Source organism: Schistocerca piceifrons, chromosome 3 (assembly GCF_021461385.2).
Source record: "Schistocerca piceifrons isolate TAMUIC-IGC-003096 chromosome 3, iqSchPice1.1, whole genome shotgun sequence".
Lineage (NCBI taxonomy): Eukaryota > Metazoa > Arthropoda > Insecta > Orthoptera > Acrididae > Schistocerca > Schistocerca piceifrons.
The window spans coordinates 740,373,531-740,386,446 of NC_060140.1; the positions used below are offsets into that span (position 1 = coordinate 740,373,531).

At 39.5% G+C, this 12,916-nt stretch overlaps 1 protein-coding gene across 1 annotated transcript in view; it reads right to left on the bottom strand.

Moving 5' to 3' along the window:
• Positions 1–403: 403 nt before the first annotated feature.
• Positions 404–12,916, bottom strand: part of LOC124788027 (uridine diphosphate glucose pyrophosphatase NUDT14-like) — an 81,419-nt gene continuing 68,906 nt past the window's right edge. The window contains exon 6 of the mRNA XM_047255087.1: positions 404–961. Within this exon, the coding sequence (XP_047111043.1) occupies positions 789–961 (173 nt within the window). The 3' untranslated portion in view covers positions 404–788. The remainder of the gene's footprint in view (positions 962–12,916) is intronic.

Here is a 12,916-nt window from a genome sequence, read left to right on the forward strand (position 1 = left end):
TATATCTTATAAAAAAAGATTTTATTTCATTCATAAACTACTGCAGGAACTGCATGTGCCATAATGAAAATACAATAATAGTAATCAGACAGTACAAAATTTACTTAAAAAATTGAACACAATGGTTTCTACTTAGAGCTTTCAAATAATTATACTTAAAGGAATATTAAGGAAAAGAAAGACAAAGAATGAACAGCAGAAGCACTATAGACAGTTTTTTTGTGCTTGCAATGAACACTCGAGTAATGAAGTATGAGCAGTATATCCTATATCGCAAATACCATTTTACTATTTTGAAATATGCTGTGATCATTACTAATTATTATGAGACAAAAATATTGTTTAAATGCAAGTAATATAATAGCTTTAGCAGTGATGACACAAAACAAATGAAAGGACAAAGTAAAAAAGGAATGATTTTATTTAATTAGAAGTTTTCACAAATACAGTGGCTAATCAGCAGTTTTTTCCAGATTTCTTTTCCTACAATGTAGACACTGAAAACAAAATGTTTAGTATAATCTCTTTCATGCCACTTTTGCCAAAACAATGAATTTCTCAGTAGTTTACATTCTGCTATCAGTAATTAACTATTTTATCTGTTTAATAGATTTATAACCAGGCACAGTTTGCCTTTCACATTTTTCAGCAGAAATATGGCACTGTCATAAAAAAACTCAAATCCAATACTTGTACAAATCAGGACTTTTATTCATTTCGCGGCATTTGAAAGGTTATACTCGACCTATTATTCACTCAAGGTAAAAAAAAAATCTCATTGATAAATGTTATACTGCATCTTTTTTATGTGATGCAGGCAAGCGGTTATGAAGATACCATGTTAATGCAAACAAAAAACCACCAGGACTTCTGACATCTCCACTGGCCAAATACTGCTTTACTTCATCCACCGTCATTTCAATAACTTCAATGAATTCACCTTCTTCTATAATTCCACCACCTATATTAAAATTGTATCATGATAAATACAGTACTATTTACAGCTTCACAAAATTTTTGCACATAAAACAAACAGAATACTACTGTAAAAAATAACATGGCTAAGTACAGACATATCATAATAATTAATAAAATAATCAGCAAAGTTCTATATCAGCTTTGCAGTTCTCTTTCTTTGACTTCTCTCACTTATTTTATCTAACTCCCCCACAATTTATAACTCCCTTGCATCATTAAACTAAAAAAAGTAGGTCAGTTTTCTTATCTTATTCATTTCTGTTAACTGTCTCAAGGATTTGTCATTCCTCGCCAACTCCTTCCAGACTTACACTAATGGATTTTAGCTATGGGCAGCTTCTCAGTATATTTAACAGGGGACATCTGTGCCTAATATCCACTCACAGGATTGTACTAAACAACCCACTACCCTAATCTATATGTTCATAGATATTGACAGAGCGATAAAATGTGTGGCAATGAAAAAGGCATGGAAAAAATATGCTGAAGTGCATAAGTAGAAGACAGGACATATACAGGGTGTTACAAAAATGTACGGTCAAACTTTCAGGAAACATTCATCACACACAAAGAAAGAAAATATGTTATGTGGACATGTGTGCGGAAACGCTTACTTTCCATGTTAGAGCTCATTTTATTACTTCTCTTCAAATCACATTAATCATGGAATGGAAACACACAGCAACAGAACGTACCAGCGTGACTTCAAACACTTTGTTACAGGAAATGTTCAAAATGTTCTCCGTTAGCGAGGATACATGCATCCACCCTCCGTCGCATGGAATCCCTGATGCGCTGATGCAGCCCTGGAAAATGGCATATTGTATCACAGCCATCCACAATACGAGCACGAAGAGTCTCTACATTTGGTACCGGGGTTGCGTGGACAAGAGCTTTCAAATGCCCCCATAAATGAAAGTCAAGAGGGTTGAGGTCAGGAGAGCGTGGAGGCCATGGAATTGGTCTGCCTCTACCAATCCATCGGTCACCGAATCTGTTGTTGAGAAGCGTACGAACACTTCGACTGAAATGTGCAGGAGCTCCATCGTGCATGAACCACATGTTGTGTCGTACTTGTAAAGGCACATGTTCTAGCAGCACAGATACAGTATCCCGTATAAAATCATGATAACGTGCTCCACTGAGTGTAGGTGGACGAAACTAAAATGAGCTCTAACATGGACATTAAGCAATTCCGGACACATGTCCACATAACATCTTTTCTTTATTTGTGTGTGAGGAATGTTTCCCGAAAGTTTGGCCGTACCTTTTTGTAACACCCTGTATTATACATTTGAATGTAAACAGCTTAAATACTGATGCTACAAACAAAAAAAGACTCCAAAGCTGATGAAATGGAAATTATTCTGTCAGTATGTGCAAATATTAGAGTTATTTGTCAAAATGAGCACCGGTTTACTATGGACACTACTAAAATTTTGAGCAAAATTGAAAGTTTCAAGATAGCAAGCAGCTTTTGCAGAAGAAACATATCACAAGGAAGTTCACGTGTACTTCTCCACAGTGATACAAATTATGAAACAAAAAATAATTTTAACTTTTTAAATGAAGAATGTGTATTTGAGAGCTATGGTGTAGAATTAACTGGACATAAATGTTTTAGTAATTTTGATACACAATCACAGAACTCTTCCTATCTAAGTCTCAATGAATATCAGAATAAAAAATCTAATACCAACTGATTTTAACACTGATATCACAAGTGAAAGTACACTGCTTTGTAAAACTTAAGGACGAGATGAAGTACCGTAACATATTAGCTACTTGGTGGAAATGAAAGAAAGTGTAGAGAGATGCTGCCGAGATCTCCTTGGAATGCATAGAAAGCTGGAAATCAATGGCATGTCAGTGAGACTACAGTGCGAAAAATGGTTGGCTCCACAAAACAATGCAGTTGAAGAAACAGGGAAAAGACAGTGTATATGTCAATCAGCAAGAGGTTAAGGTGCACTGTAGTGTCTCCTTCATTACCACATGGCTAGGAGACAACATTTGAATCATCTCAAATGGTGAAGACATCAGGAAACTGGAAAGAGGATGAATGTAGCCCAGGGGATTGGTATTTCAAAAACCACTGTTTCAAGTGCATGGGGACCAGACCGAAATATAGCCACCACTGCCCAAAGGAGAGGAGGTGGTCAACCATGGTCAACTACAACAGCAGATAACTACTTCATCGTGCAACAGGCAAGAAGGGGAACCACCCAAACAGCTGGTGCAATTGCAATCACATTTAACAAGCACACAGTCTCAAATTCCACAGTAGCACAGTGACTATGTGGGGGAAACCTCTCTGCCTGATGACCAGTATGTTGTGTTCTGTGGACACCGGCACCTTGGCAACACCATTTGTGATGGAGCCAAGAGCAGTGAGACTCGACCGGTGTGGAGCGAGAGAATGTGCTCTTTTCAAAAGACAACAGATTGTCTGAGTAGCGATTCTGGATGTACCCTAATATGGCAGGAGGTGGGATCACACAATGCAGCCACAAACATTGTCAAGCATGTTGCACTCACAGGTCAACATTATTCACTTTACTCTTTCCACATTAGCGTCTTTTCAAGGATGCATTCAGCCCGACTTCATTTTTATGGATGATGATGTGTGACTGCATCAAACAGTGCAGGTGGAGGAGCTCTTGGAAAGAGAGGCAAATGGACTGGCCTAGCCACTTCGCCAACTTAAATCCCATCGAGCACATGTGGGATATGTTGGGGAGATGTATTGCAGCATGTCCACATGCACCAATGACCATTCACCAGTTGTCAACTATTCTGTTGGAGGAATGGAATGCCCTACAACAGAACTCCTACCAATCTTGTTGCCAGCATCAGAGCTTGTAGCAGAGCATGCATTGTTGTACACGGTGACCACACATCTTCTTATGATGCATATCAAGCTGTCTGGGAAAGCCATGGGACCATCATAAATTGTGGCAACTTCAATGAAATTTCTGTCTTTGAATAAAAGTATCATTTCTGTTCATCTCATTGTGTATTTTCTTCAATTACTTCTATACTATATGTAGCAGTTCTTTCAATGTATGGTTCAAGTGCCATCGAGTTACATTACTTGGCAGTGACACTGCATGCGAAAGTTACTTCTCTCCTTAAATTTTGCACACTAGTGTAGTTATGCTTCAAGGCTCACTGATGTAGAAAAGAAAAAGTATGGTTTCAAATTGAATTTCCTTGAATCAACAAGAGAAAATGCCCAAGACCAACTGTATCAATAATCTTTTAACTAGTTTTGAATGCCCTATTTTCAGATGTGTATAGATTTAGGTATCTGAGGTCATTTTGCATTGTCTACTGAACTGCTGTATACTGGCAGGAACATTTCACAAATTAAAAACTTACACATAAGAAGAAACTGCAGCGAAAAGATTTGTTCATGCTTAGTAATAAGTTAAAACAGATAGAATGGACTTATGATCACTGTATCTCAAGTAACACATATTTTGACAAATTCCTCAAGAGTTTTCTAGGTATTTTCATTGAAACATTTCCGCTTAGTATTTGGGACAATAATTAAAATGTAAAAGACTTACTGATTTCATTGAGTATGTCTCTATAAAAAGGTTAAAAACCATTCAAAAGCCAAGAATGCACAATTTTTTTTTTCATTTAAGACAACCGATTTCAACAGTTTTAGCCATCATCTTCAGGTCTTAAAACTTTTTTTTTTTTTTAAGTTAAAACATGTTCATTTTATGCTGACCTTGTTCACAAGAAGTCTAGTGGATAAAACTCAGCACATTATTAATGTCTGTCATCGCTAAAATGTTGGAAAACACACAGAAACTTGGCCAAAATGCCAAGTCTGTTGTTGTTGTTGTGGTCTTCAGTCCTGAGGCTGGTTTGATGCAGCTCTCTCCATGCTACACTATCCTGTGCAAGCTTCTTCATCTCCCAGTACCTACTGCAGCCTACACCCTTCTGAATCTGCTTAGTGTATTCATCTCTTGGTCTCCCTCTATGATTTTTACCCTCCACACTGCCCTCCAATACTAAATTGGTGATCCCTTGATGCCTCAGAACATGTCCTACCAACCGATCCCTTCTTCTAGTCAAGTTGTGCCACAAACTCCTCTTCTCCCCAATTCCATTCAATACCTCCTCATTAGTTATATGATCTACCCATCTAATCTTCAGCATTCTTCTGTAGCACCACATTTCGAAAGCTTCTATTATCTTCTTGTCTAAACTATTTATCGTCCATGTTTCACTTCCATACGTGGCTACACTCCATACAAATACTTTCAGAAACGACTTCCTGACACTTAAATCTATACTTGATGTTAACAAATTTCTCTTCTTCAGAAACGCTTTCCTTGCCATTGCCAGTCTACATTTTATATCCTCTCTACTTCGACCATCATCAGTTACTCTGTCTCACTCCCTTCCCAACCACTGCTTCCCTTTCATGTCCCTCGACTCTTATAACTGCCATCTGGTTTCTCTACAAATTGTAAATAGCCTTTCACTCCCTGTATTTTACCCCTGCCACCTTCAGAATTTGAAAGAGAATATTCCAGTCAACATTGTCAAAAGCTTTCTCTAAGTCTACAAATGCTAGAAATGTAGGTTTGCCTTTCCTTAATCTATTTTCTAAGATAAGTCGTAGGGTCAGTATTGCCTCACGTGTTCCAACATTTCTATGGAATCCAAACTGATCTTCCCCGAGGTCGGCTTCTACCAGTTTTTCCATTCGTCTCTAAAGAATTTGTGTTAGTAATTTGCAGCTGTGACTTATTAAACTGATAGTTCGGTAATTTTCACATCTGTCAACACCTGCTTTTTTTGCGATTGGAATTATTATATTCTTCTTGAAGTCTGTGGGTATTTCGCCTGTCTCATCCATCTTGTTCACCAGATGGTAGAGTTTTTGTCAGGGCTCGCTCTCCCAAGGCTATCAGTAGTTCTAATGTAATGTTGTCTACTCCCGGGGCCTGGTTTCAGTTTAGGTCCTTCAGTGCTCTGTCAAACTCTTCACGCAGTGTCATATCTCCCATTTCATCTTCATCTACATCCTCTTCCATTTCCATAATATTGTCCTTAAGAACATCACCCTTGTACAGACACTCTATACACTCCTTCCACCTTTCTGCTTTCCCTTCTTTGCTTAGAACTGGGTTTCCATCTGAGCTCTTGATATTCATACAAGTGATTCTCTTTTCTCCAAAGGTCTCTTTAATTTTCCTGTAGGCAGTATCTATCTTACCCCTAGTGAGATAAGCCTCTACATCCTTACATTTGTCCTCTAGCCATCCCTGCTTAGCCATTTTGCACTTCCTGTTGATCTCATTTTTGAGATGTTTGTATTCCTTTTTGCCTGCTTCATTTACAGCATTTTTGTATTTTCTCCTTTCATCAATTAAATTCATTATCTCTTCTGTTACCCAAGGATTTCTACTAGCCCTCGTCTTTTTACCTACTTGGTCCTCTGCTGCCTTCACTATTTCATCCCTCAAAGCTACCCATTCTTCTTCTACTGTATTTCTTTCCCCCACTCCTGTCAATTGTTCCCTTATGCTCTCCCTGGAACTCTGTACAACCTCTGGTTTTTTCAGTTTATCCAGGTCCCATCTCCTTAAATTCCCACCTTTCTGCAGTTTCTTCAGTTTCAATCTACACTTCATAACCAACAGATTGTGGTCGGAGTCCACATCTGCCCCTGGAAATGTCTTACAATTTAAAACCTGGTTCCTAAATCTCTGTCTTACCATTATATAATCTATCTGAAACCTTCTAGTATCTCCAGGGTTCTTCCATGTATACAACCTTCTTTCATGATTCTTGAACCAAGTGTTAGCTATGATTAAGTTATGCTCTGTGCAAAATTCTACCAGGCGGCTTCCTCTTTCATTTCTTAGCCCCAACCCGTATTCACCTACTATGTTTCCTTCTCTCCCTTTTCCTACTACCGAATTCCAGTCACCCATGACTATTAAATTTTTGTCTCCCTTCACTACCTGAATAATTTCTTTTATCACATCATACATTTCATCTATTTCTTCATCCGCAGAGCTAGTTGGCATATAAACTTGTACTACTGTAGTAGGCGTGGGCTTCGTGTCTAACTTGGCCACAATAATGCGTTCACTGTGCTGTTTGTAGTAGCTTACTCGAATTCCTATTTTTTTATTCATTATTAAACCTAATCCTGCATTACCCCTATTTGACTTTATATTTATAACCCTGTATTCGCCTGACCAAAAGTCTTGTTCCTCCTGCCACTGAACTTCACTAATTCCTACTATATCTAACGTTAAGCTATCCATTTCCCTTTTTAAATTTTCTAACCTACCTGCCTGATTAAGGGATCTGGCATTCCACGCTCCGATCTGTAGAATGCCAGTTTTCTTTCTCCTGATAACAATGTCTTCCTGAGTAGTGCCTGCCTGGAGATCCGAATGGGAGACTATTTTACCTCCGGAATATTTTACCCAAGAGGACGCCATCATCATTTAATCATACAGTAAAGCTGCATGCCATTGGGAAAAATTATGGCCGTAGTTTCCCCTTGCTTTCAGCCTTTCGCAGTACCAGAACAGCAAGGCCATTTTGGTTAGTGTTACAAGGCCAGATCAGTCAATCATCCAGACTGTTGCTCCTGCAACTACTGAAAAGGCTGCTGCCCCTCTTCAGGAACCACACGTTTGTCTGGCCTCTCAACAGATACCCCTCCATTGTGGTTGCACCTACGGTACAGCTACTGTATCGCTGAGGCATGCAAGCCTCTCCACCAGCGGCAAGGTCCATGGTTCATGGGGGGGATGCCAAGTCTATATACACATAAACATATTGCTTACAGATGCTTCTTATATGATGCAAATATGGTACACAATAGCACATCTGTTTACAAAAGCTGTGTCCAGCAGATGTAAACAGATGTGCTGTCGTGTACCGTATTTGCATCATGTAAAAAGTATTGTAACCAATATGTATATGGACATGGCCTCTTTGCCAAGATACTGTATTTTTAAATATTTTAGTGATGACAAACATTTATAATGTGCTGAGTTTTATCCACTTGGCATCTTATGCATGAGATCAATGTAAAATGAACATGTTTTGCTAAAAAAATGACAGTTAAGGCTGTTGAAACTAGTTGTCTTGAATGAAAAGTATTTTGTGTGATCTTGGCTTGTGAGTGGTTTTTAACAATTAAAACAGAGTACCCTTCAATACTCTCACATAATGAGAAAATTCATTCTATAAAAAGGATAGCCTGCTACTCACCACATAGAGGAAGCAGTGGTTCGCAGATAGACACAATGGGTGCTGAGCGTAAAGAGGTGACATGGAGTGAGGTGGGGGAGGAATAGCATGACAGAAGTAGGGGAAGATATTGAGCTGCTGTGGGAGCAAGCAGGGACATGTTTCGGACAGGACAGGGTTGCTAGGTGCAGAGTCTGAAGGCTGTGCTGGGGGGAGGGTGAGGGGGATGGAGACAGGAGAGATGTAGAGAAGGGGGAAAGACTGGTAGATGTGTTGGTGGACTAGAAGGTGCGTGTAGCACTGAAGTTAGCAGATCAGGGGGTGGAAGACAGGGACTAGTGAAGATTGAGGCCAGAGGGATTACACAAGTGACGGATAAGTTGTAGGGAAGAATATGTTGTAGGAAGGGTTCCCACCTGCACAATTCAGAAAAGCTGGAGTCAGAAGGAAGGATCCAAATGGCACAAGCTGTGACACAGTCACTGAAGTGGAGCACATCGTGTTGGGCAACATGTTCAACAACCGTGTGGTCCAGCTGTCTCTTGGCCACAGTTTGGTGGTGGCCACTCTTGTGAACAGACAGTTTGTTAGTTTTCATGCCCATGTAGAAAACAGCACAGTGGGTGTAGATTAGTTTGTAGATCACATGGCTGCCAGATAGCTCTGCCTTTGATGGGATGGGGGATGACTGTGACAGGAGTGGAGTAGGTGGTAGTGGGAGGATGTATGGGACAGATCTTGAATATGGATTGGGAGCAAGGGTGGAGTGTCAACAGACAAGAATATTGCTTTGGTTCAGTGCCTAGCAGAATACCACCTTGGAAGGGGTGGGGAGAATAGTGGGTAGGATAAGCCTCATTTCACAGCAAGACATGAGATAGTCAAAACCTTCCGGTCCTAGTGGTACTGACTCACTACAGGAGTACTCTTTTGTGGCCAGACAGAGGTCATGAGGGAGGTGATAGGTGACTGAAGAGCACCCAATCCAGGTTGCTGCTCTTGCCAAATGCAGATGCAACCTGCAGTTCGGTCTGACTGGCTGTAGACAATAGCCATGTGTGTATCAGCCATGCTTGTGTGAGTGTGGTATGTGTTTCCTGCATCTGAAGGAGGACTTTTACACCTGAGAACTACAGATTTAGCAGTCTTTTTATTGAGTCTGCCTGTGACTCAACACCTCCTCTATGAGGTGAGTAGAAATCTATCCTTTTAATATTGTTGTTCTTTTGTCCTGGACTTTCGATGTTACTCTCATATAAAATTATATGTAAAAGAGTTGTCAAGAGAGTAAAATGATTGACAAGCAGTAGGATACTTTTAAACCTCAAAAATAAGATAGAGGCTGTGTGGTCAGTCATTATACCTGAACTGAATGTTAAATGGAATCTTAGCATTGAAAAGTACCAGTGGGTTGGGATGAAATAGCATATAAAGTTATTAAAGCAGCACACATACATTAGCTCAGATAATTAACCAATGTTTTGGAGAGAGCTACTTTCTACAGATACCGAAATATGACAGAGCTAGAGTACTTTTTAAAAAGGGATCACAACAGTTCATGGAAAATTATTGTTCTCTTTTAATTCTCCCAGTCATATCAAATATATCTGAGAAAGCTGCTGTCAGTTTTCAACAGGGGAGATGTACAATAGATGCAATAAACAGTCTTGTTCGGAAAGTAATCACGTCTTGTGACCTCACAAAGTCTTCTGATTATGTAAACCATTCCTCACTTACTTACAAAATTGATAAGGATGACATTTGGGGCAACAGCCTGCAACAGCTGAAATACTATTTACAGAACAGAAAACAAAGAGTAAATGTTACTTAAAATTGGACAAATTGTTATTCTGATCAGTAAATATTACCTTAGGATGTCCCACAAGTTGCCACATTAATATTTGGTATTTGCTGGTAAATCAAACACATGCAAGAAAATAGGACTCTGTTGTATGTGAATGATTTACCAGTAAATATCAATTCCCCATTAGTTTTACTTGTTTGTGTGTTAGTTTCAAATCAGAATGCAGAAAAAAATCCTGATTTATTAATCAATATTCTCAGTAGCTTGAAAACTAGGTTCAGCTAAATAGGTTGAATCTGAACATATCTAAAACTCACATGATGCATACAATACAGGTTTTCACAACCAGTATTTGCAGCCTCGATGATTTTTATTATATGAGGGGCAGTCAAATGCAAACCACACACCTGCCCCAAGTGGACCATGGAATGGTTTCATTCAAAAGTAATTGCCACATGCCTTAGGACATTTATCCCACTGGCAGATGAAATGATCAGTTCTTGTTCTGTAGAAGGCGGTTGGCTGCTGATAGTTACATAACTGCACCCACTCTTGCCCTTCTTCATCCAATTGAATCAGATGTCCATGCATGTCTTTCTTGCCAAAGATTTCAAAACCACACGGTGAAAGATAAGAGTTGTACGGAGAATGTTGCAGTGTTTCCCAACCAGAGGAATGGGCATCAACATGCAACAGGATGATTCTATCTGACAGCATTCTGACAGCCAAAGAGCAAATGGCAAAGCCAACAGTGAGAACATCCCACATCTTCCCCACCAAATAAATCTGAATCTGCTTGCACAAGTTCTGGTAAGGTCATGATGACCTCGTCCTTTGACAGCAGAGGGCCTGTGCTCATCAAGTTCCTCAAATGTGGAACCACAATCAGTGTGCAGCACTATAAAGACACTTTGCTAAAACTGCGACGTGCCATAAAGTCTGAACGCCCAGGATTACTGTTGGAGAGAATCATCCTGTTGCATGATAATGCCCCACCACCACACTGCCAATGTGACAAAGGTTACACCTCAGTGATTTGGTTGGGAAATACTGCAACATCCCCCTTACAGCTCAGGTCTTTCACTGTGTGTTTTTTCACAGCTTTGGCAACCAGAAGAAAGTTGTGTGGGCGTTGTTTTCAGTTAGACGAGGAAGTGAAAGAATGGGTGGATCATCTCATCTCCCAGTGGGATAAATATCTTAATGTGTGTGGTGACTACTTTTGAATGGAACCATTCCATGGATCCAATGTGGTGGGTGTTAGGTTTTCAATTGACTGCCTCCTGCATGGATATTATGTCTCTAAAGCATGTTTCTGCGTCTAATATTTTGTCTCCTAATGCTGGAGACATCATCAGATGCTCTAAAAGCTCAGGTAGTATTTTCTGACTGAAACAACCTCAAAAGCCTTCACTGTTTATATATATCCACTTAACAGTCAAGGATGTGATTACATCAGATTGCTTCGACACGCAGGTCGCCGAAGTGGCGTCAAATTGAAAGACCTGCACCAGGCGAACGGTCTACCCGATGGGAGGCCCTAGCCACACGACATTTCCATTTCCATCAGATTGCTTCTAAGATCACAGAATCAACACTGTTTGCTATATTTAGCAGTAAGGCCAACAACTTGTCCAATTTGAATTCTCCTGCTTTTCTGTTAAAATTGTTGAGTACTGAAATTAACAAGTTGTAGGCCTTAGTGCTAAACATTGCAAACAGTGCTGAATCTGTGATCTTAGGAAGCAGCTTTATTACACCACAAGCTGACTGTTGCAAGGATACGTACAAATAGTTCAGTCTTCTGATCTCGTTTGAGTTTGAAACAAATGTCTGAATCCGTAAAGTCTCTAAGGATGTCTCCAGCATTAGGAGACAATATCCAAGGCATCGAAACATTCCTTAGACCACGGCCTAATGCTCATATAACAAAAATCATCAAAGATTTCGCAATGAGTTCAGAACCAAACAGTCTGAATGTTACTAGAAAGATTCCAGACTGGAATTTTCACTCTGCAGGGGGGTGTGTGCTAATATAAAACTCCTTGGCAGATTAAAATTGTGTGCTGGGCTGAGACTCCAACTCGCCATCTTTGTCTTTCACGGGCAAGTGCTCTACCAAAAGTTTTAATCAGCCAGGAAGCTTCATATCAGGGCACACTCCACTACAGAGCGAAAATTTCATTCTGGAAATGTCCCTCAGGCTGTGACTCACAATACCCTTTCTTTCAGAAGTGCTAGTCCTGCTAATTTTGTGGGAGAGCTTCTGTGAAGTTTGGAAGGTAGGAGATAAGGTAATGGCAGAAGTCAAGCTGTGAGGACAGGTCATGAGTCTTACTTGGGTAGCTCAGTTGGTAGAGCACTTGCTCATGAAAGGCAAAGGTCCTGAGTTTGAGTCTTGGTTCAGCTCACAGTTATCATCTGCCAGGAAGTTCAAAATTAAGATTATTCACAAGAACCAATATATAAAAGAAACTGAATCTAAAATTCTTAGTATAGAATTTATATAAATATCTGAGACTTTGGAAACACTGAGAACTTAGGAAACAAAATAAGCAGCTTTGTATTTCCAGTGAAAATATTATCAGTTAAAACTGACATGAACATGGACACAGACACGTGAGAAGTAACACACAGAAGTTATTTTGAATCTATTCGTGCATACAGTACTATTTTTTGGGGAAACTCAGCTAACATAGAGTAGATACTAAAGATACAGAGAAAATTATTCACAATACATGCACCGCAGATCAGAAAGAAGCATGTTACCCATTATGTAGGAACATACAGTTATGTATTAACTCTCCTCAGCATATAGATTTATGGACTTATCATCATTCTGTACACCTGACAGGAATTATTTAAGAAATAGAATTTTGTTTGCATATA